This window comes from Diabrotica undecimpunctata, chromosome 8, assembly GCF_040954645.1.
Source record: "Diabrotica undecimpunctata isolate CICGRU chromosome 8, icDiaUnde3, whole genome shotgun sequence".
NCBI classification, from domain to species: domain Eukaryota; kingdom Metazoa; phylum Arthropoda; class Insecta; order Coleoptera; family Chrysomelidae; genus Diabrotica; species Diabrotica undecimpunctata.
In genome coordinates this window covers 88577436-88605368 of record NC_092810.1, presented here as the reverse complement: position 1 = coordinate 88605368, position 27933 = coordinate 88577436, and the positions used below count along the sequence as shown (strand labels likewise).

Genomic DNA, 27933 nt, shown 5'->3' with positions numbered 1-27933 from the left:
TCAATGTTAGTTTTATTTGTGAAATCTTTTAATTTCTGTGAGTGTTTTTTAAATCTATTTGTACATCATTTGTTTGTAATGTTTCTAATTGTTTTAAAGTTTAATCCTGATGAAGCTATAAAATAAATGGCGAAATATTGAGTCTTAGAAAAAAACAAAGATTTTTATTATAGACCACTATATCCGATATTTCCTACAGATTTATAAATTATTTTTTGGTCGAAATAATCACTTTTAATATATATATATATATATATATATATATATATATATATATATATATATACGACATAAAGTGGACTCCGCCCATGTTAAAATTCAGGTTCAAGTGAGCTCCGTGGTCAAGTGGACACCGATATACGTAGCTCACTTGACCATTCCATAATATTGGTTCTGTCGATTCGTCAATATGTAGAGTTTAATAATTTATAAAAAATTTTTGGAGCCCATAAGTACCCCTGTACCATAAATATATATCGTTTAGTTCACGTGTATATATTATAGGGGTCGTTCAGATCTTCTTCATTGTATATGTGAACCATAAGTTTATCGGTTTAAGTAAGCTCTGAGAGTTTGGCAACTGTGCGATTATACAGTATATTTTCAACATATACCCTGAACGGTTTATATGGGCTCCTTATTATTATCTAGTTTTTGTAGACAGTGTAATGCCATACGCATTACGCTGGGTAACAGAGGATATCTTATTACCTAGTATTACTATGTACTAATAGGTACCTGGTTCTTTAAAAAACAGGTATATAGACACAAAAGGCCCTGGGCTTATTATTTAATGGAATGTTCACTTGCATAGAAAATTTTATTTTCTCTGCATTTTTAAAAATGTTGTTTTTTTATTTAATACAATTTTATTAGTTCAATGCCGAACTTTTAAATGCAGAAATTTCGTATTATATTTTGTTTACGTGAGTATGTACGTTTTATGTAAGCATCCGATTAATAAAAACTGCTTTTATTTCATTCAATCTTCTGCAATATCTTGTATAAAGCTTTTTTATTATTTTAGTTCTGGTCTTATTTGTGTACTACATATGATATCTCGATAGAAGGTTATCTCAAAATAAATATGCTTAAGTGCTACAATAGATATTTTTGTGTTAAAATGGGTAGTAGTGTGCACAAAAAGAAAGAATGATTAATTTGTCTAACAATGTATATTCGGCAGCAGAAGCATATAGTGCAAGCGCCTCATTTTTAGCTGACAAGCTTGCGAAGAATATTATTTCTGGTCCCCAATTTACCTTTTAGTTTTAAACAATGATCTGTGAATGACCACGTGCGATACAAACTATTTTCAAGGAATTTATTTTATTCAATTATTTATTTATTTCAAGTCTACAGTTCAACGATTTCATGACGTTATTGGATGTTCAGTTTTGTGAAAGCGTCTATGTTAGGGAAATTGAAGGAGCACACATGAGTTTTTCAGGGGTTTTGGCTGAAAATTGATTCATAGTTTATTTTTATTGTGCAATAATAGGTGTATCGTCTATATAATAGAAGTCCTAGTGTCTACTGTTATGGGTTGATCGTTTGTGTAAATCTTATACAGTGTAGGTACCTTTATGCTACCCCAAGCGAGACCGTTCTTCATCTGCTATTCCTACCATTGAGTGATACAAAACATATTTTGTTGTGTAGGCATACGCAGATAATATAAGTGAGTTTGTTATCTAAGGGGATATCATATAGTTTTTGGAGAAATATCCTGTAATTTAAGGTGTCGTAAGCGGCATTTAGATTTAAAAATATCACCCGTGATACCCGATATTTTTCGTACCCGTAAAAGTATTTTGAATAGCTGACAAAATAAAGATCTTGGCCGATAGTTTTTGTGGTCATTGGAGTTTTTGTCAGGTTAAAGCATGGTAAAAACTTTGGCTTGTCTCTAGACTTTGGGTATCTGCATAATTTGAATACAGTTGTTGATCATCCGGATGAGCCATTGTAGTGTTTTTGGTCCAGATTGTGTAATTAGCTTTGTGCCCAGATCCTCAATGTCGGTAGTTGTATTATTTTTTTTTAAATATCTAGATGGTGGATCCAAGCTCAACATCGTTGAAAGGTTCTCTCAGCTGACTGGTTTTGTCCTTTCTTACTTTCAATTTTTCTTTGCTTCTTTTCCGACAGAGATAGCATGTCTATATCTATATTTGTTTCCTGCACTAGAAATAAGTCAGATTCGTGTTTAGGGCATATGTCTAATAAGTTTAAGTAAAGTAAAGTTTTTTTTTATCTCTAGATATGCCCTTAACAGTTATATAGAATATTATATATGTTATATGTATATGTTATTATATATGTTATTAGAATAGTTGGTCCTAAAAAGGACCAATTTGACAAAATCATATTAAAGGGGTGACTAAAGAGGTGATTAAAGGGGGTAAAGAATTATCCGATTAATAAATTAATTATTACCCGGGGTATGCCCGATTGCGATGGTCTTAGTAGTACTTCAATCTTCGTAAAGGCTCGTTCTTTGAACCCCATAAGTAATACCTAATCTTTTACTTTTTATTAAAAATTTTAATTTTACATGCCGTGTATTACTTTTTGACGATATTTCGAATCAGATTTGTATAGTAATAATTTTATGTATTAAAGAGTCTCTTTGTGGAAAATAAATAAGTTTGTGATATCGGTCGCAACTCATATACAGATAATAAGAAAATAAACAGTTAAAATAAGTGTAAAAAATTTCAACTACATACATCGGCGCCATTGTTCAGGTGATGGGTTTATCACAGATATCAAAGGTTACATTTTAATTCAAGGTTCTATTTACGTATTTTCAATATTAAAAGACTAGGAAAAGACATGTTTATGCCTTTATTTTTTTAAATCTATTCTATTTTCTTTCTAGAGTTCCTTCTTTTTTGAACGACCTGTGTTCTTTTTTCAATTGGGCACTTGTCCAAGGCTATGACAAACACTCTGCCTTTTCCGTTGTTATTTTACATTAATATGACTGATTTATTATTTTCTCTTTATTGCAGCTATTTTAATGTTTGTCCTGTGTATCTTCTGTATATCATTATTTCTTCTGTGTATTAAAAGTTAAATTTTTGTTATTATTAAGATTCTCTTAACGTGTTTATTAATTGTCTTATTTCTGCGATACGAATATATGTGTATCATGATAGGTTGTAATGCATATTTCATTTAATGTAATTAAAGTGCTCTTTTTCGTTTGCCAATTGCTTTCTCACTTCCTCAGCGATAGATCTTTTTTCCTCATCATAGAGTTACCTTATCCTCGCTCGATACAGCTATTCTAAGATATTTAGATTTCACTATATGCTCTATCATTTGATTTTTATCTCAAATTTGCACCTATGACGAAATTTGTATAATATCTAATATCTGATGATTTCATATTAAACTGGAATAAAATACTTGGTAGATAATATTATTCGTTTTGAGTACACTGTTTTTGGAACCTAATACACAAAAGAATAAATATTTGTCTCTTCAGTGTTTTCCAAGTCTGTAAAACATAAACAGGCTTACATATTAGATTATACATTTATTAAGAATGTCCAATATCTAAATTGAAGATTTTATATCTCAAAATATGACTGTGCCCTACGTGCCTTATACAAAATATGTTCTACTTTTATACTATTATACTATACTATAATCTTACTCTTTGCTGAGATACCGGTATAAATATGGATTTTAAATTTCGCAATGATTTTTTATAATTTCTTTTTAATTATTTTCTTGTGGCGTTATCTCACTGTTAGGGAATAATGCTGGGTATAAGGTTCAATAGGTTTTTACATTTTGTTTGACGTTTTAATCTTCGAATCAGAGTTCATTTTTGAAAAACTATAGAATTTTGACAACAAATTGCGATATAAAAGTGCGAGGCAATATTCTCATGCTGTGAGCTTTGCTGTTCCGTTTCTTTGATAGATGTCTCCTCTATTTCTATTCACAATTCTTTAATTTTTTTAACGCTTAAGCCATTTTTAATGTATTGTCAATATTTTTGAGGTGTGTTTCCTTGAATGACCATGTTTAAGGTTAGTACGTTTGATTAAATGAAATTGACATTAATTTGATAGTTTCCATTTTATTAGTACTGATGGTATATGACTAGCATCTGTTGGATATATATATATATATATATATATATATATATATATATATATATATATATATATATATATATATATATATATATATATATATTGGAAGTGAGAGCACTCTCCTGTTAGTAATTTCAGTGTAAATTATGACGAAACCAGAAATAACCCATAATATTCTCCCCGTGATCTTAGTATTTCCGTTGATTGAATATTATAGGGTATCCAATATTTCAATCAACGGTATTTCAGAGTGTGTTTTATAATTGTTATATATATTTGTAAAATGGAGAAAAAAGTTCAGTACAGGCGGTTAAACTGCTGATCTGTCAATTTAAAAGTAAGAGCAAGTACCAACTTGCTGAAAAGCATACCCATACACAAAGGAGATGATAAAATGTACTGCACAAACTATAGCGGTATGAGCTATATATAAGCTATATATTAATTATTAGGATATTGTTGTGAATTTATTAATTGTTATGTCTTTAATTTATAATGTCTTTACTAATTTATTATATTGTTCCTACTTTAATTTATTAAAAGGCACGATAATTTATATAAGTTTATTTATCACTACATATACAATAATTTATTAGTAGGCGAGCGTAACAATAATATCGCGAGCGCGAATTTTCTTTATTAACTGTCCCTCCATAACCAAAATTCCTCTATAAATATAAAGTCCTGTTATTCGAGAATGAAAACAGTTGTTTCTCGAAACACATCGAACATAGACCGCTGTTTTGCTGAAAGGCCTTCTAGACAGAGCGGCGAATTGTTCTCAGAACCGGTATGGTTAAATCGGCTTGTCTCCAGAAGGTTCGAACTGTTATGTTTTTATTACAAAGGGGGACCCATCGTGTGTCAGGTAGGCATTACCTAAAAAATACGTGAATGAATGAAAATATTAGTAATAAATATATTTACGGTTTTGGGTCAGAATTTATCGTAACATTGCCCCCCTCTTAAAAGATTGTTCCTCCTGGAACCTTGTCGGGACTGGAACCGGAACGGTATGCTGGTATCGGCAACTGGACCCTCTTTTACAACTTCCAGTTGTATAAAAATGACAAGGGACGGTTTTCTCTCCGCACCAGTAACTATGCGGATTGCAACAGACTAACACCCGGACTTCGGTGTCTTTAAAGATCTCTTCCACCATATTTCGGATAACTCTCCAATCTAATTGGCGGCACTCCAACTTTGGCATGGCTAACTTTTGCACGTCGGACTCCAGTACGTGCTCTCTCAATTGAAGTAAGGCTTCCCATACATCTCGGTAGGTAGGTTGGTCACGGGCAGTGTCTTTTGTTACCACGTAGAAAAGGTAACGTGATGCATCTTGGAGTTTCAAGGTTTTACCGGGAGCTGGCACTTGGCATTGAAGTTCTGCAACTCGACCAAACTTCCTTCGAAAGACGGATGCCAACCCTGGTGCGTCTTTGATACTGGCCGGGATGGTAAGGGCCAGCGAGTAGTCATCGGGGAGCGCGAGTAGATCTTGCTTTTCTTCAGTGGTAACACCATGTCTCGCTTTACCGGTACCTCCATAGGCACCCATGAATTCCTCAAACGTGAGGTCAGACACATCGTGGATTTGGTTTACTTCCACTTCTTCATCTACGTTGTGGTCACCTTCGAAAGACGCCAACCGGTTATGGTGTACTATCATCGGCTTTCTCCTCGGAATCTTGCTTATTCGGTAGATGACATCGTTGATCTTCTCCATAATGAGGTATGGACCTTCCCAAAACTGCTGCAATTTGGGAGAACAACCTTTTCGCTTCTTGGGATTATACAGCCATACTTTGTCGTTCTTCTTAAAGCAACCCTTTTCGGCTTGTGTATCGTACCGTTTCTTCATTCTGTCGCTAGCGATCTGAAGGTGGGAACGGACCAACTCATGTACATCGTCCATTCTTCTTCGTAATTCGATCACATAATCTTCACCTGCTACATCTTCTCCAGGTTTACATCCAAACTCGAGATCACAAGGTAGTCGCATTTCGCGTCCGAATAGGACTTTGGCTGGTGTCTGGCCTGTTGATTCGTTAACAGCAGATCTGTAGGCCATTGTGAAGAACGGAAGGTATTGGTCCCAGTCTCGCTGATGATCGGACACCATCTTTGTCAAATACTTGCCAACTGTCCTATTCATTCGTTCTACCATACCATCCGATTGGGGATGATACGCGGTAGTTCTTGTTTTCTTCATGCCTAGTCTATCACATATTCCTTGGAATAGATCGCTTTCGAAGTTCCTGCCTTGGTCACTATGGATCTCCAAAGGCACTCCAAATCGGCTGATATATTCTTGGATCAACTTATCTGCAACGGTGGCGGCCTTCTGGTCTGGAAGTGCGTAAATCTCGACCCACTTAGTGAAGTAATCCATTACTACCAGCATGTACTTGCCTCCGTTTTCACTTTCTGGAAATGGCCCAGCGATGTCCAAAGCTATTCTTTCAAACGGGCTTCCAACATTATATTGTCTCATAGGAGCTCTCCTTTTTCGGTAAGGCCCGTTACTCGTGGCACAAATAGTACATTTCTTACACCAGTCTTTTACATCGTCGGAACTGTTCATCCAATAAAACCGTTCCCGAATTCGCTGAAGGGTTTTCCTTACACCAAAATGCCCTCCCGATGGACTGTCGTGTAACTGACGAAGTACTTCCGCTATTCTGCTCTTTGGGATCACCAACTGTCTTCTCTTTTCCGAACCGTCATCATTTTCCAGGACTCGTTTGAGCAAGCCATCTTCGATGATAAATGAGTCCCACTGGGCCCAATACGTCTTAACTACTGAGCATAGGTTTGATATTTCCTGCCAAGGTGGTCGACGGTTTTCCTCTTTCCATTTTCGGATTTTCTGTATAACTGGATCTCTCTCTTGTTCTTCCCTTATCTTAGTAGGCGTCCAGTCGTCGTTGACAATCGTCGTTCTTAGCACTGCTGCTTCCTTGGATTCCGTTTTGTTGCAGTGGGAACACTCTGCTGGGCATGGCCTTCTGGAAAGAGAATCAGCGTTTCTGTGGCTAACTCCGGCCCGGTGCTCAATCTTAAAATCGTATTCTTGGAGTCGTTCGATCCACATGGCTATCTGACCCTCTGGATTCTTAAACTGCATCAACCACTTAAGGGCGGCATGGTCGGTTCGGATTAGAAACTTTCTGCCATAGAGGTATTGATAGAAGTGCTCTACTGATTTCACTACTGCCAGAAGTTCTCTTCTCGTGACGCAATAATTCCGTTCAGGTTTTGAAAGAACTTTACTAAAATATCCGAGAACTCGTTCCTGTCCTCCTTGAATCTGAGACAGCACTCCTCCAATTCCCACATTACTTGCGTCCGTATCTAAGATGAACTCTCCTTCTGGCAGTGGATACCCTAAAATTGGTGCTGTTATTAAATGCTTTTTCAACGTTTCAAAGGCATTTTGGCAGTCTATATCCCAGCGGTATTCTCTTGCTTCCTCTGTAAGTCGCGTTAATGGCTTAGCGATATCTGCAAACTTCTTAATAAACCTCCGGTAGTAAGTACATAGTCCAAGAAAACTTCTCACTTGATATTTGTCAGTTGGTTTTGGCCATTCCTTAATGGAATCGATTTTTCCCTTATCCACGGCCACTCCTTCTTTACTGACTATATGACCCAGATAATTGACTTTACCTTGAAATAGCTGGCACTTCTTGGGGTTTAGCATCAATTGGGCAGCTTTAAGTCGATTAAAAACGTTTTCTAAATTCCTCAAATGATCTTCGAATGTCTCCCCCAAGACGATTATGTCATCTAAATAAACCAGGCATGTTTTCCAAGATAACCCTCTCAACACATTTTCCATAAGCCTCTCAAATGTCGCAGGAGCATTACAAAGTCCAAATGGCATAACGTTGAATTGCCACAATCCAGATCCTGTGGTGAAGGCTGTCTTTTCTTTATCGACTGGGTCCATTTCTACCTGCCAGTATCCAGACTTCAAATCTAAAGTAGAAAACAATTTACTTCCAGCCAATGTGTCCAATGTGTCATCGATCCGAGGCAGAGGATAACTATCTTTCTTGGTAACGTTGTTCAGCAAACGGTAATCCACACAGAACCTCGTCGTTCCGTCTTTCTTCTTAACCAGGACCACCGGAGAGACCCATGGACTCGTAGAAGGTTCTATCACCCCGTCTTTCTTCATTTCCTGAACAATCGTTTCAGCTTCCTCTCTCTTCGCCTGTGGTAATCGTCGAGCTGTTTGACGAATTGGCTTAGCATTACCAGTATCAATTTTATGCTTAACAACGGTAGTTCTTCCCGTCTTTCCTCCTTTCGGTACGAAAATATCACGATACTGCCGAAGAAATTCCCTTAATTTCCTTTTCTCCATCTGATTTAGAGACTGTCCTGCAACTGCAACCATTTGGTCGAATTTGTCGTTGGAATTATCAGATGTTGTCGCCTGACGGATTATGGATGTCACAGGTACACAAGTTCCTACCTTTGTCTCTTTCTTGATGGTCACTGGGTAGTCGTTGACATTGATAAGTCTCACAGGAATTTCTTTAGCCGAAGTCACCAATTCCTTTCCAATTATGATTCCACGGCCAACCTCATCGTCGTGGTTCCAAGGCTCCATCATAACAGGTCTCCCTTCGTCCACAATTCCCTGTAGCCGCGCTACTATGATCGTTTCGCTTCTCGCAGGCACGACTGTATCTTCTTTAATGGCTGCTTGCACAGTGTTGTCATTATGTGGATGGAGAAATACTTCCTCGTTGCCAACTTTGATTACCTTATTCTTAAAATCCAATTGGAATCCATGCATATTCATTACGTCCATTCCTAATATAACATCCTCTTCGATGTCAGCAACTATAACAGTATGGACAAACTTTTCTGCTCCAATTCCCAATTGTACCTGGATTTCTCCATGAATGTTGGCATTTTCACCTGTAGCGGTCCGAAGTCGCAACCTCGTTGGTAACAGTTTCTTTCGGCTGTTTATAACTGTCGGGCGTATAATGGTTCTGGTCGCTCCGGTATCCACCAACAACGTATGCTTTTTACCATTTATGTCTCCATCTACATATACACTATCTTCACGACATTTCAAAGAAGCTATTAGTATGAGAGGGTCTTTGGAAAAGTTCTGGGTCGAAGCTGCCCCCCTAAGGCTGACCCGTTCTAGTTTTCCTGATGGTGAGTTTCTTGATTTGCGTCGTACCTAGGGTGCTTACAGGAGCTTCGTACGTGTCCTATTTCGCCACAATTCCAGCATCTGATGGTCTTCGTTTTCTTGTATGTCATGCTTTTCATCATATTAACGAGCTGGTCAAGTTTATCTTCATCTCCTTCCTCTTTTACAGTCCTAACTTTACTGTACCCGCCAGAGGCCTGCGTAGCTGACTCGTATTCGAGGACGGCGGATAGGACATCAACCAGCGTCTTGTGACGAGCTAATCGCAGTGTTCTCTGCATTTCATGATCACGAAGACCATCAATAAACGTTTGAACGGCCAATTTTTCCATCATGTCTTCGGGAGCTGTTGGATAAGCATATCGTACTAATCTGGCAATATCTACCTCATATTCTTGAAGAGCCTCATCTTTCTTCTGTCTACGATTTTTAAGCTGTGACTGATATACATGCTCCAAATGTTCGTGGCCATATCGCATATTTAACCTCTTCTTCAGTTGTTCGAAATCATCGGTCTCCTCTACGGCTATGGTCTGAAGCACATCTAAGGCATCTCCTCGAAGAGCGATAGTCAGGTTTACCGCCTTTTCTTTTTCAGACCATCCATTTGCTCTTGCGGCTGATTCGAACTGTTTCATGTAGTTGTTCCATGACGATTTTCCATCGAAAGTTGGGACTTTCACATGGACAGAACCTCCACTTCCTTCAAATTTCGGCCGTGTTTCCAACTTACATTTCGTCTCTTCTTCTTTTGTCTCCACTGTAATTGGATTGTTTCCTCTCTCTGCTGTCCCTGTTTCCTCCATCTTCCTTTCCATCTCTTTAATCTTTTCTTCGAAGGCCAACATATCGGCAGCAACTTGGTTTTTTAACGAAGACACTCTATCGTCAAGAGCAGATATCTCTGAAGTGACTTTAGAGATGTTAGCAGAAACTTTGCTTTCCAGAGAAGAAATCTCGTTAGAAACTTTGCTTTCTAAAGAAGCGATGTCGCCGGATACTTTGTTCTCCAATGATGCGATGTCGCCGGAAACTTTGGCTACATCACCAGAAACTTTGGCTACATCAGAAGAAACTTTCGAAATATCGTCAGAAACTTTGTTCTCTAATGATGCGATGTCACCAGAAACTTTGGCTACCTCAGAAGATACCTTCGAAATATCGTCAGAAACTTTGTTCTCTAATTTCGAAATCGACGAGATAACAGCATCTTCAAATATATAAGTCTCTGGATCTAGTCCTTCTTCTAGCAAAGCGTTCTTTAGTCGTTGGACTAACTCAGCCTTTTTTCCGGTAGAAGCTAATTCTCTGTCTTCGAGATGTCTTCTTAAATTAGTCACTGTCAGCTCATAAATCGTCGTCATTTTCACAATTTATAAATATTCACTTGTATTATTATTATAAGTCTAATTTATGTTCGATCTCACTTCTGGCACCATTTGTTGTGAATTTATTAATTGTTATGTCTTTAATTTATAATGTCTTTACTAATTTATTATATTGTTCCTACTTTAATTTATTAAAAGGCACGATAATTTATATAAGTTTATTTATCACTACATATACAATAATTTATTAGTAGGCGAGCGTAACAATAATATCGGGAGCGCGAATTTTCTTTATTAACTGTCCCTCCATAACCAAAATTCCTCTATAAATATAAAGTCCTGTTATTCGAGAATGAAAACAGTTGTTTCTCGAAACACATCGAACATAGACCGCTGTTTTGCTGAAAGGCCTTCTAGACAGAGCGGCGAATTGTTCTCAGAACCGGTATGGTTAAATCGGCTTGTCTCCAGAAGGTTCGAACTATTATGTTTTTATTACAAAGGGGGACCCATCGTGTGTCAGGTAGGCATTACCTAAAAAATACGTGAATGAATGAAAATATTAGTAATAAATATATTTACGGTTTTGGGTCAGAATTTATCGTAACAATATACAGTATTTTTTCTAATACACCTGGAACGATTGAGTGAATAGATGAACTATCAAATAGGAGACTATTAGTGGGGAATTAGAAAAACTTAATGAATCGTTGATCAATTATTCACTATTAGGCAGTTAATGAGAAATGTTATACTATGGCAGAACTAGGCTTACCTAAGAAATTAATTAATTTAACAAGGAGTAATCTACAAGTAAAGTAAGACTTCAAGGAAAACTGTCGACTTATTTTCAAATGTACATTGATTTAAAACAGGAAGATTCCATTCCAAACTCTATTTAAAAAGTAAAATCAATAAACAAATAATATATACATAAAGATTATATAAATCCCAAATATTTAAAAACTAAATTATGCGTGGTGAAGGTAGAGTTATAACCCAAAGTGCTTTAGAAAAGGTCAACGAATTAGCATAACAGCTGTTTTGAAAACTAAATATTATGAGACTAATTGAGGATATTATATTACACAAACTAAACCGCCTGTCTACAAAAAAAAATAAGGAAAATATGATACGGCAGGAAAGACTAATGACTTTACAGCTAATTGCCACATAAATATCAATGTAACGCAAATAGGATGATTTTGTAAATAAGACAAATAATATTGTTATAAATTATACCTATATATACTATAATTCCACTATTTGGAAGAGTGATTTCATCGTTTGAAGGCAGAGAAGTGGGGAAAGACGTATAAAAATCCAGTGGCGTACACTCACTATTATTTCAACGTTAATTATATTATATTTTTTAAATATTATTTGTTCGAAATAGACCACAATATAAATTTATTTACAGGTTTTTACTGACGTTTCGGTCTCTATATCCAAAGACCGTTTTCAAAGATATACACGATAGTTACATTAATTTTATTTGTTTATTATTATATATTTATATAATATTATTTATATAATCTTATATTATTTATTTTCTTTTTTTTTTCTTTTAAAAACGGTTTCTGGAATAGAGATCGAAACGTCAGTAAATTAAACATTTGAATATATTTTGTGGCTTATTCCCTACATTCCCCTAAAAATACAGAATGCCATAAGCAAAAAGCTATAATTGATGGATTCGACCGTTACTTGGTGGAAATTCATTTTATGTAACAATAAAACACTGAACACTTTGTTTTCAAAACTTCCACAAAATTTATTGTAAAATCTTAAAATCACTACAGCTGTTTCGGCAGAGTGCCTTTCTCAAGTGATCTATTTTTCGTATGCATTTACACTTTATAGTCATTAACGAAACCACTTTATAGTCTTTAACCAACTTGAGACAAACAGTTCTCCCCTCCTCAACCTATTTGGTTAAAGACTATAATGTGTAAATGCATACCAAAAATAGATCACTTGAGAAAGATACTCTGCCGAAACAGCTGTAGTGATAAGATTTTATAATAAATTTTGTGGAAGTTTCAAAAACCAAGTTTTCAGTGTTTTATTGTTACAAAAAGCTATAAAAACAAATAAAGTTACAGAAAGCTTATTGATGCTACCCGGCTGTCGCGGAAGTTGCGCTAAAACGTCTATTGACGTGACCTGACCAGGTTCTAATTTTGTTAAGATTCTCTTAAACCAGCGCTCGAATACTTCGGAAGTCATTTCTTCATGATAATCTCCTGTTTTTTTTTGACTCATATTGAAGCAAACCATCATCAAGGAACCCTGTATCACTTCCTATATGGATAATGATTAACCGTCGTCCCTTTCCTGATACAGCTTTTAATCCTGTAAAGCAGCCTTCTATAAATGCTTCGCGTTTACCTTTGACATATAAATCTTGCCAATCTTTTCCAACCCTATGACCTTAGTTAATCCAGGTTTCATCCAAATAATATGTTTTCCGTTCAATGCTGCGAAGTGTGCGTATTTCTTTAAAATATTTTCTTCTCCACACAATAATTTCTTTTTTTTTTTTAATAACACTTTTTCTGTTTTTACATATCGAAAGTTCATTTCGCGCATAGTTCTGATTAATAATCTACGAGATATCTTTGGTAAAAAGTAATTGTTTTCGAGCCCTTGAGAAATTTTTTCAGTGTTGGAATTTTACTCCGAAAATAAAATGTCTTGTCTCGTCATCCATAGTTTTACGTTTTACTTGCTTTTTATTTTCCGATGTTTTAGGCACATGATAAATACAGCTAATGGATACTTTTGTTGGCTATTAGCCAACTTATTAGCCGCTTGGCTAATAGTTGATGCCATTTTTCTGCAACATGCAATTCAATTCCTTCATATCGTATCACTACCTTCTCTTCTGACGTTAACATTTTGCTGTCTTCTCTTGGAACAACTCGGTTGTTCGTCCATTATATTTTTTATATCCATCACAGAATATAATTAAAAATTTACTATAAAACGACAAACTCCAATAACACTAGGATTATCACCAAACTTCAATCGCAAAAAATATAATCACAAAAGGCAACAGAAGCACTCCCGCCAGCACCGCCTATGTAAATGAACGTTTCTTGCTTCGGCAGGTGCGGTGGTATTATCGCTACGATGCTTTGCAAATTCCCAAGTTGCCAAGTTTTTGAAACGGAATAGGAATGAAATGTAATCAATTTTTATTTTATAAACTTAAATATGTATCAAAACGGAACATGTAAATAAAATTTATTTCAATACAATTTTGTGCTCAATTTGTACTATTGAAAAAACTCATTTTGTTGGAATTTTTATGTCGGTAATAATCGCTGCGTCGAAGAATTCAGGTTTGTATCACCATAACTGCTACTTGTGAACAAGAATCGGCTACACTGTACGGCATCTTGTGGTTACGTCTGCTATAGAGAAGCACAAATATATGTACTAATTATACATTCTATGATTTCTGATGAGAAAACGCAAATTAAACGGGTAGTTTTCGGGGGCCGCTGAGTACATCTAATTTTAAGGACATTCGGCGTTTAAACGATGAAATCACTCTTCCAAATAGTGGAATTTTACTATAGATACAAATAGTAAAATAAAACTACAACTATTATACAATATAGTAACTACTTATTTAGATAAACGTAAAATGTTCCATTCAACGTTAACGATAAATGTTCCAAATAAAGGTTAAAACATGTTTTTCAATTCGCGGTAAAATATTTATTAGAGTTCAGCACATAAGATAAATTTGTAACAAAATTCATATACCAGTAAACGGTACTCGATACAGCAGCGACGTAATTTTGGCAACAAATATGTAGGCTGTACCTTATCCCTTTGACATACAGCAACCACAAAAAAATCGTCGAAAGCGCAAAGGGCAGCTACCCCTTAACCAAGACACGACTCTTTTGTTTGGCAGATGGAACTCGTCTCTTCGATGACTGAGCAGCCTCCACCCCATCGAGTTAGAATCTATGGAGAGGGCATCACCTGACTAAAAACGACCTCACTTCGGCCATATTGTTAAGATTGTTTTGACACTTTTGACATATCGTATATGTTTGTTTACGTTTGTTGTTTTTCGAATATTTTTAGTTTTATAATACTTTTATAGAAACTGTAATAATATATTGTGATAGTGCATAATAATGGTTTCTTGTTCTCAACGTAGTTGCAGTAGCAGAAGCAATGTTAATAAAAAATCTTCAGGAATAACGTTCTACAGGTTAGTATACAAATATGTAAACAAAGTAATGGCCCGTACTTCAGAGAATAAATTAATAGTATTTGACTGTATTAATTTATCTTAATGTATAATATATCGTGTTTTTAGTGTTTACCGCGGGATAAATAAATCATAGTTTATTAAAAATGTATTGCACTTTTTTAGATTATGATTAAATCTTCTGAATAACTAGTCATATTTTTATAGTAGTTTTAATATTATTGAGTCCGGCCATGATCCCACCGCCATATTGGTATCATCGTTAGCCACGCCTACCTACGCCGTTTTTAATACACACGTTAATATGCTCATAGCTTCTCCATAGATTCTAACTCGATGCTCCACCCCTACTGGATAGAACGACTGTCTTAGATGACTGAGTAGCCTTCATCCCTACTGGATGGAATGATTGTCTTTGATGATTGAGCAGCCTCCACCCTTATTGGATGGAATGACTTTCTGTTACTGGGCTAATTTTACGGGGAGAATAAAAACTAACAAAAAGTCTATTAATATTATATTAATGCTTATATATATGTAGTTGCAAAACTGCAATAGTAACAACAAAATCTTCAATACATTCATTACGAAAAAGCGAAAAAAATGGGTCCTCCATATAAACGAGGATAAAAAAATATATGGCTATCATAAGAAGAGAAACATGATTAGACATACTATTTCAATAGACCAGTAAAACTTTGAATGGTCTAAATATGTGTGAGGCAAAATCACTGTTAATAAAAACATTGCATACGAGATTAACAACAGAATACATACTGGCAATCGCTCCTTTTTAAGCAAAAAATTATATCCAAAAATATACCATGCAATACCAAAATTAAGAATTTACCATGCAGTCGTAAGACCTATAATAACATATGTACATGAAACATGGACGACGAAAAAACAAAATAAGAGCCGATTGAGCGTCGCAGAAAGAAGAATTATTAGAGTAATATATGAACCTGTTAAGGATAATATCACAAATCAATACAGAGTGCGAAACAACCGAGAACTAATTGATTATATAACCAACCAGATAAAGTAAAAGCATAAATAACATCTTGTTGTACGTAATACCTTGTAAAAATAATATTGTACATTTTTGAGAACGAACTCCTAATCGAAACGTCAAATAAAATATGTAGTAATAAATATTGTGGCATATTTCTTGCATTCTATCCAAAAGATTTAAAAAAATAAAGTCGGTCATATTGAGATTGATTACTGAATACTATAGAATACAGGTAGTTGGAGCTACCGGCTATTTTAATATAATAAAACTTGGTGTGAACATTTTGGTTAAAAGAATAAATTTGATGTTTATTTTACACATGTAGTTGACGTTTCTCCAAATTCTTTTTTTGGAGTTCTTTTCTGGACACTAAACAAATTTTGTTTATATTGCAATTTCTTCTTTTTGTAGATTTAATAGTTATATGAGGATATTGGTTTGCTACATAGACATAAAATACAAATAGACTGACTTGTTGCAATACAGATCCGTTCCCCCCAGTGCGACAGAGAAAACTGACGAAAAGCAGTCCCTGCATCTTTTTCTATTTTGCCATATCGGTATCGAAGGTTTATCGAACGCGTGACCTAAATGACCATTGAGAAGGTCACGTGGTCGATAAAGCCGTCCGGTCATGTGGTCGATTAGAAAAAGATGCAGGAATTGCTTTTAGTCAGTTTTCTCTGTCGCATTGCGAAAACGCGAATGTATGGCAGCAGTCAGTCTATTTGTATTATGTATCTATGGTTTGCTACCTTTTATCTTTTATGTGACAACGTTATCAGCGATATCTAAATTGCTCTAATCTTTCAAAATTATATGGTTCTATTATTACATTTATGCTCTATTCTATATCATACCTTTTGTCTGTTAATGAACTTTTATTTGGTTTTCTCGTTATTGACTATAACACCGTTTTTTTTGCTGCTAATAGCAATATTCAATATATTCTGATGTGTGATTTCTCTGGCTGCTGACGAACAGAAGTTTTTATTAACTTTTCTTTAATATAATTATGTTTTTAGATTTTTATCTTGCTCTTCTCACGGTGCTAGAGAACAAATGTAGTCATAGTTTATTGTATTTTTTCCATAAGAGTTCTAATTTTTAACTGTGTGATGGCTTCTCTTATTTCTGTTCGTACGATTTACATTAATTCATTTAATTATTATTTCAGAAGTTTCAAGTTTATACTCAGTTTCTTTTGTTCCGCTTATTTATCTGAGATATGTTCTTCATTCTTATCTATGGATATACTTAATCCCTATCAATTATATATGGTTTTTGTATCTCTATCATCATTACTTCTTAGTACATGACTTATTCACGCTAATCTACGGGATCTATTTAAAGAACTACTTATGATAAAATGTTTCCAGTGAATAATTGTTATAGAATTTGTAAAAAATCTATTATAAATGGTTTGCCGGTGATAAATAAATAAATAATTTGTTTTAAACACGAACTGTATTTTGTCATAAGAGAAAGATTTTTGTTCATAATTATAGTATTTCTTCTATTTAGGTTGAAGAATTTTACCAAAAACGTGTTGAAGATGGCATCTTTCCTGATCCAAATAAACCCAGACAAGGCCCCATATCTTTACAAGATGCAGCTACTTCCGGCGTGTCTCCAAATCAAGAAGAAAGAGACAAAGAGGAAAACGAGAAACTAGTGGAAGAAGACAACGAGGAGTACATAGCTAGAATGAGAGCTAAGGACGAATTTAAGGATGATCACAGAAGAGGATGGGGCAACAGAATGAATAGAAGCTAAGACTTTTTGGAAATAAATGTGGGTTGTATATAACTTTTTAAAATATTTTTTAACATCAAGTGGGTACTACATTTTTTAACAGGTTATAAGGAACGTATCAAGAAGGCTCAAATGCTTTGGCTAGTTTTGTACTCTCAATAAAGCCACTTTTGTATTTGTAAATTATCGTTTTTTTTTTTCATGTTGTTTATATCACCTAATTTTGGTGGCAATGGAAGCACTTCTCATTCTTATTACTAGGAGTAGTCTAAACTTATAGAAATTTTATAATCTATTTGATTATATTTAAATTTTCAATAATTTTCGTTAAGGAATAATGGCGGTATAATCTCTATGTATGTATTTTAATATGCGTTTTCCTTATAATTATTCAAAGAATTAACACTGAGAAATATTTTAATGAAAATACGAGCAAGAGTAACAATAACGTTCCGAAACTATGTGGGGTTAAATAAACCAAAGAAAACACCCATAATACTTGCGCAATACTCAGAATAAAGAGGGGCTAATTTTTTCTACAATAAAAGATTGAATATTGTAATTTTTTTTTTACTATTTTTGCTTTTCGATTCGTTAAGACTCTGAAGAGTTTTTATTTCTTATGTTTCATGATCTCTTAATTATTTATTGTATTTTGTAGCAATTCTTGTTGTTAACGCTTTGTGTGATGTTTTTTCTCGTATGAGGTATTTTTTGTAACATAAATGAAAGCTGTTTTCTTAAAATAAAGTTTGTTTAAATGTGAAGTTTATTATTTATGTATTTTAGAGTTTGTTTTACACATACTTAAGAAATAATGTGTTGTTTTTCTTTATAATGGAACGAAATACTAACAGTTTGTCATATACAGCAATATAGGAATGCAAAATATCCACTCTCACTGGTTATTATTTTTAAACGCTTATGAATTACTAGACGAAGAAATGAAGCAATAAACCTAACAATTTCCCGCAGTGAGATGAATCGGTATGGAACTTTTTGCATTAGGCTTTGAGCCCCCTGATGTCCAGGGTGAACCTCATCTTCTGGAGAATGTTTTCATTCTATAAATCAATCGACGGTCATTACTCAGGGGTTTTCGAGGTAGTTGAACATGAATAAGATAACGAAGATCTTCCTCGAGGTACCTGGTGCCCAGGGTGGATCTCGTCTCCTGGTCGAAAGTATCAGGAAGTAATTACTCTGAGATTTTCGAGGTTGCTGAACACAAATATTATGACGGCGATGGTCCTCGAGCTACCTGGTGCTCAGTGTGGACCTCGTCTCCTAGAGTTTTGTTATTTTAAGGTGTGGTATCAAATAAAAGTTAAAATATGATTTCTACAAAAAATTTTTATCCTCATCATCAGTTTTTTTTATCAGATAATTGATTTTCATCATAATTCTCCATATTCGTGCAATTGGAACAAGCACAATTTTTACATGTCAAATTGCAAACCAAGCCATTCTTTTTGCATCCATATGATCAGCCGCAGACTTGTTTGCAACTGCAAAAAATTAAACTCTCACACTTGGTGGGCCAGGAGGCTGTGTCATCTTCATTGGATGATAGGAATTTTCTTTGAACTTCCATCTGCAGTCTGTTACATTCAAAACTCCTCCGCACAACCAACTATAAACTATTTTTAGATGCTGTGTAAATGCATCTACCGTTGGCAGAATTTTACCAATCGACATCTTTTTATTTTTTGAAATAGCCATGATACATCCTATACCGATATGTTACAGCCAACTGAATATTTGATGCTCTATATTTATCTAGTATATTAGGCTTTCTGAAATTGAGCTCGCTATGACGTCATGCGCAAAGTCGATTAAAATTAGAACGGCAAGTGAGCATATCTTGTTGTTATAGTATCATGCTAACTATTCTGATGTTTTCGACGATAGAACCGCCAAAGAATTAGAAGTAAGGTTAAACAAAGTCGAAGTTTTATACGCAGAATTAAATATAAAGCAAGAAGCAATAGATTTAACTGAGACGGCGGAATCTGGATTACAAGAGCACGAGGATGAGAGGGAATGCTTTGAAAAATTATACTTTGCACTAATAAGTAATATGAAGTCAAAACTTGATAAATTTTATACCGTTATTTAATTTAACACTTACTAGCAATAGTGTAGTCTCTTCAGGTTATAATTTATGCGATGCTCCAATTCAACAAAATCGCTCAAGAGCTGTCGATTTGCCCGCGATAAAAATGTCAAAATTCAGTGGCAGTTTTCAACAATGGATAGAGTTCAGAGATTCATTTAAAGCCTTGGTTGACGATAACAGTACATTGTCTAATATTCAAAAATTTTATTATTTACGATCATGTTTGAGTGATGAAGCATTAGGGCTTATAAAATAAATTTCAGTTTCCAAGAATAATTATATAATAGCCTGGGATTTGTTAAAAGATAGGTACGTTCAAACGAGTTTATTAATCCATAGTCATATAAAAGAATTATTTGAATATCCTGTTATACAAAAAGAAAGTCATGTAAGTTTGAGATCATTTTATGAATATGATAGCTTCACTAAGAATTTGCGAGCATTTCAAGTTTTAGGTGAGAGTGTAAACATGTGGGATAGGTTATTGATTTATTTCTTTTCTAACAAGTTAGATAAATATACTCGTTGAGAATGGGAGCTATTTAGAATTGATGGTGATTTACCCACAATGATTTTAATAAATCCTTAAAACAAAGATGTAAATTATTAGAGAAGCTTGAAGTTTCAAATGTAGTTCATGATAATACAAAAGAAAAAGTTCAATTTAAAGGTTTTAATAACAAATTCAATAACAATAAAAGGAATGCATTTGTAAGTACTTATCAAGCAGGATCAGGTGCGGTCACTTGTTATTTTTGTAAAGGAAAACATACTATTTTTCGATGTGAAAAGTTTTTAAACTTATCCCCAGCTATGCAGTTACCTGAGATTTGTAAATTAAATCTATGTAAGAATTGTTTGAGATCCGGACATGACATTATGAGTTGTAGGCATTCAGGTTGTAAAGCTTGCGGAGGTCGACATAACAGTCTTCTGCATGTCGATAGTTCTAGGGCATCTAGCAATAATACAAAGGAAAATAATTACAAGGGAACTATTAACAATGACAATCGAACATTACAAAGTACATGTGAAAATCATAACAATACACAAGTAGAAAGTAGTCATACTTGTTTTAGCGAGAACAATATGACAAGTGCTTCTGTCAACAGCCTTGCTCAATATTAAAGACAGCCAAGGCAATGTACATGAGTGTAGGGCTCTGTTAGACAATGGATCACAAAGCAACTTTGTAACAAGGAGATTTTGTGAAAAATTAAATATAAGTATGGAGTCGGTTAATTTTAAAATAATAGGAGTAGGGCAAGCGATATCCAAATTAAATAATCGAGTGAAGCTAAATATATCTTCTTGTGCAAGCGATTACAATTCAGTTATTGATTGTTTAGTGTTAGAAAGTATTACCGACAAGTTACCTACCACCTCATTTAATAAAAACATTTTAAAAATACCAAAGGATATTAAATTGGCTGACCATACTTACAATCGAGCGAGAGAAATAGATCTGTTAATAGGATCATCTGTATTCTGGGAAATATTACAATTGAACAGGATTCAATTAGAAGATAGCAAAGTTGTTCTACAAGAGACAAAATTAGGATGGATCTTGGGCGGCGCGATAAGCTCAACGTCTAGCCGGGTAGAAAAGTATGCTAGCAATTTTTCCAGCGTATTGAGCCAAGAGCAGGCTATTAATAAAATATTGTTGAAATTCTGGGAGATAGAAGATGTTCATTCTAGTATAAAAACATTTCTTTCAGAAGAAGAGCAATATTGCGAAATTTATTTCCAAAATACATTCAAAGTTCAAATACAGAAGCGGAATTCGGTCTGTCTCTTAATGAGGTACAATGTGTGGGACCGACCTTGCAAGATGATCTTATTTCAATAATTCTCCGGTTTCGAAAGTATCAATTTGTTATGACTGCAGATATATCAAATATATATCGAATGATTCACGTAGCTCCCAAACAACGTAAACTACAAAGAATATTTTGGAGACAAAACGCAGCCGATGACTTAAAATGTTATCAGCTGAACACAGTGACGTAAGGTACGGCTTCAGCTCCTTATTTAGCTGTACGCTGTTTAACACAATTAGCAAGTGAACATAAAATAAGTAATCCTAAAGCGAGTGAATCGAGAAAAAGGTCTTTCTAGATGGATGATTATCTAGAAGGAGCAGATAGTGAGCATAAATTACTAGCTTTACAAGGACAAGTGACATTCATTCTAGCGAGTGAAGGATTTCAACTAAGAAAATAGCTATGTAACAAAAGACGATTATTGACAAAATTCCAAGTAGATACGAGCTTAGAATCAAGTATCTTAAATATAAACAATGGAGAGACGAACAAGACATTAGGGATATTATGGGACTCTGAATCTGATTCCATAAAATATTCCTTGCCAGTATTTAAAACTTACCAAGCTATCACGAAACGCGTTATATTGTCGTTTATTTCGCAGATTTTTGACCCTCTAGGTCTACTCGGCCCTATTGCAATAGTCTTCAAATTATTAATGCAATCACTATGGCAAGGGCGGTTCGATTGGGATGAGAATCTTCCCGAAGAAATAGTTAATGTATGATTGAATTTCAAAGACGACTTAATGAAGATTACTGATCTTACCATACCCAGAATGGTCACAGTGTCTACGTATCATCATCATCATTCAATCTTCGCTTATCCACTGCTGGACATAGATCTCCCTCATAATTTTCCATCTATTTTGATCTTGTGCTAGTCCAGTCTACGTATGTATCTGTGTAATTGCATGGATTTGGCGGTGCTAACCAAAAGGCTTATGGTTGTTGTATATATATTAGGTGTCAAGTTCAATCAGTTCAATATATATCCAAACTTTTATATTCAAAATCTAGAGTAGCACCAGTTAAAACGTTATTAATTATACCGCGATTAGAGCTATGTGCTTCGTTGCTACTAGCACAGCTGACACAAAGAACAATAAAGGATTTACAAATTAAGTTTGATAAGTGCTATTTTTATTCGGATTCACAGATAGCATTATCGTGGATAATAGGTCCAGCTAATAAGTGGAAATTATTTGTAGCAAATCGTGTAAATGAAATTCAACAACTAACAGATGTGAGTGATTGGTATTATGTAGCGACTGACCAAAATCACTCGGATCTCGTCTCTAGGGGTATGAGTGTTGATGAGATATTTGTCAAATTTGTGGTAGAATGGTCCCAGTTGGCTAACTAAAAATGATCTAAAAGAATTTATATCTAGTAAAATCCTAAAGTTTGAAGGTTTACCAGAGCAAAAGGCTACTGCTCATCACTCAATATTAATTGCTAATTTTAATTTGTTCACACGTTTTTCAAATTTGAATAAACTTATTCGAGTAAAATCGTATATTGCGAGATTTATATTCAATTGTCAATTAAGGCTAAACGTGAAAGATTTATGCGGTAAGAAAAAAAGAGTGGGCTTTTTACTAGTAATGAATTAAGAGACGCACTCGACATATTAAAAACCTTGGCACAAAAGGAGTCTTTTCCTGAAGACTTTGAAAGATTAAGTAAGGGTTTAAGATTGAAACGCAATAGTACCTTATTATCTTTGAACCCATTTTTAGAGAATGGTACTATCCGAGTGGGTGGCCGGTTGCAGAAGTCAACCTACGAATACGATAAAAAATATCCAATAATTTTGTTACCTAAACATGTACTAACAAGTTTAATTTTAAAATCTGAGCATCAACGATTGATGCATTGTGGGCCAACTATGTTGTTGGCTTCGATTCAAGAAAGGTTTTGGCCAATATCTGGACATAATATTTGCAAGGGAATTGTCAGGAACTGTATCTCATGCATTATAGCAAAACCTATACCTGGTAATTACATTATGGGAGAATTACCGGCTACACGAATAACACAATATCCCTTTTATTAATATAGGAACGGATTTCGCTGGTCCGTTTTTGTTAAAAGATCGATTGACTAGAGGTTTTAAATTAATAAAAAGCTATGTATGTACATTTGTATGTTTGTCGACAAAGGCTGTGCACCTAGAGATTACATCTGATCTAACCACTACTTGTTTTCTAGCTGCTTTTAGACGATTTGTGAGCAGACGTGGAAAACAAGTAAGGTTTATTCAGATAATGGAAAAACATATGTAGGTGCAAAAAAGGAATTACAAAGTCTGAATAACTTCCTCGAAAATCAAGCGATATCGGAAGAATTCAATAGTTACTTCACCGAGCAAGGAATAGATTGACATTTCATACCTTCCAGACCGCCAAATTTTGGAGGGATCTGGGAAGCCGGGGTTAAGAGTTTTAAATTTAATTTTAAGAGGGTTGTGGAAGAAGCACATTTAAATCTAGAAGAATTTCACACGGTACTGGTTCAGGTCGAATCAATTCTTAATTCACGTCCTTTATGCCCTATAACATCTTCTCCTGATCAGCTAAAATCCTTTGACTCCCGCTCACCTTCTTCTGGGAAAAAGTTTAGTTTCGCTGCCAGACAGAGATGTCAATCAAATACCAGAAAATCGTCTCAAGCGTTTCGAGCGATTACAAAAAATTCTCCAGCATTTTTGGAGAAGATGGAAGAGAGAATATCTTGCTGAACTACGAATCAGAAGCAAGTGGAAACAACATTCCGAGAGAACCATCCAACCAGGGGATATTGTCCTAGTGATAGATGAACAGACTCCAACCCTAAGTTGGCCAATGGCTAAGGTCGAACAAGTTCATCCAGGAACTGATGGAGTAGTGCGAGTGGTAACAGTCCGCATAAACAATAAAATGTTTAAACGACCCGTATCAAAACTTTGTATATTACCGACTGAAGCACAATACATAGTTGAAAGTGTTAACACGTTTCAAGGCGGCCGGTATGTTACGGAGAATTAAAACATGAGTGAAGTTGCGGTTGGAGTGGATGCAGTTGTCCACACCCTTTCGTGAAAATTGACAGTAGACGCGCAAGAAAGAAGAGGAACATGAAGATATATATATATATATATATATATATATATATATATATATATATATATATATATATATATATATATATATATATATATACATATATAATAAGTTTGTTTCAGTGAAAATAAAGTAGTAGTAAAGTAGTGTATCAATTTTATGCAAGCGAGTTATTCAAACAAGCGAGTTTACCCCAACAGACCCATTTATGGATTCAATTGAAGGAAAAAGATCTGTTTAGTGGTTATCGTATGTCACTCAATATTGTACTGAAAGACATTGGTTTTAAATGGCTAAAAGATGATCCAAGGCAAGGAGTGATGGAACAATCTCATATTGCTGTGAAGAAAGCAGAATCTTTGAGATTATATAAAAAATATAAACATGAAGAACTATACAAGTTTGTTTTTAATAGATGAAACTTGATCTATAGATTTATATGTCGCTTATGGCAAGATGAGAATAAAATATTTCTAAAATCTAATAAAACTGATAGAAAACCGTAATATATTTATATTCACCCTAATATATAACCGTAATCATATTGAAAACATGAAGGTGTTGAAATATTTTTTTTTGGATATATTATTCTTCATGCTGGTAATGAAAATGAAGCAAATTTTTAATCGTGGTTTGAAAATAAACTATTAAACAATTTGTCTGAACCATCCCTAATAATTATAATAGATAACGCTTCATACCATAGCTTATTCTTAGAGAAAGTATAAAACATGTCTTCAAACAAGACTGAAATAAAAGATTGGGTAACTATATAACAATAAACTGCTAATCGAATGCCAACCGAAATAGAAACTCATGTATTTTAATTCTCGTCACTGTCTGAATCTGAGCTATCATCAGGATTTATTTTAATTGGTTGAATGTCAACATTCACCATAATCTTGTCTCGGATATACCATTTTTTGATAATTTCATTGGTATGTTTGGCACATTTCTCCCAAATATCTGCATTATATTGTTCCAGTGTCTTATTCCATATATTTAAAACAGCAGTATCAGAATGCCCATTCTGCAATTCTATTGCGTTAAATTCACAGTGATAAAGAGGCAGTCTCAACACCTCATGACCATATTCTCGGAGCAACTCGTCAATGACATATATACCTATTTTCTTTTCTGTTAGTTTTGTGGGTCACTTACAGTGTGTGTGTAAAATGTGGGTCATATTTAATACTATTTTTTATCACTACTACTACTAAGGATTTCCACAGTTTTCACTGTCTTCCTTCACTCAACCGTTTTCTCCAATTTTCCCTGTCATTCCAGTCTACATCTCGCAGGGTTCTTTTCTCCATAGCCTCGTCGATTTCATCTCTGAATGACCTTCGGGGTCTTCCTCTCTTTCTTCTTCCAATCGGGCTCCATTCTGTGATTTTGTTTATCCAGCGTCCTCTGTCCGCTCTTCTGACGTGGCCGTACCAGGATAGTCTCTTCTCCTCTATATAGTCGATTATGTCTGATTGCACTCCCATTCTCCGCTTAATCTCTGCGTTTTCAATTCTGTCTCTTTTTGTAAGTCTACAGCTTCTCCTCAGGAACTCCATTTCTACTGCTCTTATTCTACCTCTATTTCTCTTGTTTATTGTCCAGTTTTCGGACCCATATGTCAGGATACTTCTTGTCAGGGTGTTCGTTCGTAATGTTCTTATCCCACAACACTGAGTTTAGTTGTCTTTTTTATCAACCAACTAATAATTTCATCTTTCCTTGAAGTAGTTGAAGGTTGTTTATTTAAAAGGACACTGTGGTAAGAAGCATTATCCATTACAACAAATGATGCCTCTTCTAAATTATTTGTTAATTGTGTTCTTATCCACTCAGTAAAAAGTTCATTGTTCATTTCTCCATGATAATCAGCTACGTTTGATTTTGATCAAAACAATAAATTTTCTCCCGAAAGAAATCCTTTGCGTGAACTAGCGTGAACAATTACAAAACGTTTACCATCAGAACCTCCTGGTTTTCGGAAACTTTTGACATTATTGTCTTGCCAAGAATTTGTTTTGTTTCCTTTGGAGTAAATCCAAGTTTCATCTAAAAAAACAACTTCTCTTGTAAATACACTTTCAAGATTTTCCATATATTTACGGAGGAATCTGGCTCTTAGATCAGTATTACCAGTTTGCTCAATTATTGCTCGTCGATTGTCATCCTTTTTGAATTTAAGTTCGATTTAACAATGTACTAAGCGATGATTTTCCAATATCCACTACTTCTTTATCCCTTAACTGACAGGTCAAACTCCGCAGAGTAACATGCTTCTCTAAAAAAAAAAATTCATTATAGTCTTTTATAGCCAAAAATAAGTAGATAGAAAATTTCAGGAAAATTGAGGTACCTACCTAACCAGTTTCTTGTTTATCATAAAATTCACACTGAAGAAATCAATACTTACTTTGTTGGTACATATCATACTACGTATTCCGTACTGCCATTTTTGATGCCTCGGGCATATCAGTCGTCTTACTTTTAAGACGGCGTCAATTTTTGCCTGGTTTTAAAGGGCATCGAGTATATTGTCCGCCGTGATATTTTTAAGCAGCGGCAACTTTATTAAAAAAAATAATTATTTAATGGTAATTGATTAAAAAACATGCATTTGATACTTTACCTATTGAACAGATGTAAGAGGCTCCAAAGGTTCTCCATTACTTCTTTCTAACTCAAAATATTCATATAAATTCAACACAAGTTGTTGCGCTTGGTAATTTAGCATTTTTATAGGCATGTCTTAACAATAATAATAATAAGTAATCTCGAAAATATACAAATAAGTTACCGTTCGATGGAAGTATAGCCAGACTCATGTAGTATAATGACAATTTGTAGATTAGAAAATATTACTTTTCTCATTAGCTTAAAAATAAATACTTAAAGGAAGTAATCAAATTAAGAGAGCAACAGTTAGTCGTTATAACAATAATTATGCTTGAAAATATATAATTTAAATGATATACCCAAAGAATACAAGGTAAATAATTTGAAAAAACAAAAAAAAAAACGGGTGTGTCAGTCCAGTGGGACTGCCGGTAGAAGTTAGACTTCTATACACGCATTCGCCGTTACAAATTTATTTGTGAGTCAATCTGCACAATCATTATATATGTAATGCTATAGGTAAGACATAGCAGAAAGAGAAACATAATTAATAACAACTTACTAACAATTAATAAACAACATTTGACCTGTAATAGGAGTATAGTAAATGAAGAATTGAATCAATATTTTG

General features: G+C 34.5%; 1 protein-coding gene across 1 annotated transcript in view; it reads left to right on the top strand.

Moving 5' to 3' along the window:
- The window catches only part of Tap42 (immunoglobulin binding protein Tap42), a 36841-nt gene extending 18431 nt beyond the window's left edge, over positions 1–18410 (top strand). The window contains exon 4 of the mRNA XM_072540571.1: positions 17405–18410. Coding sequence (XP_072396672.1) covers positions 17405–17656 — 252 coding nt within the window. The 3' untranslated portion in view covers positions 17657–18410. The remainder of the gene's footprint in view (positions 1–17404) is intronic.
- Positions 18411–27933: the final 9523 nt, after the last annotated feature.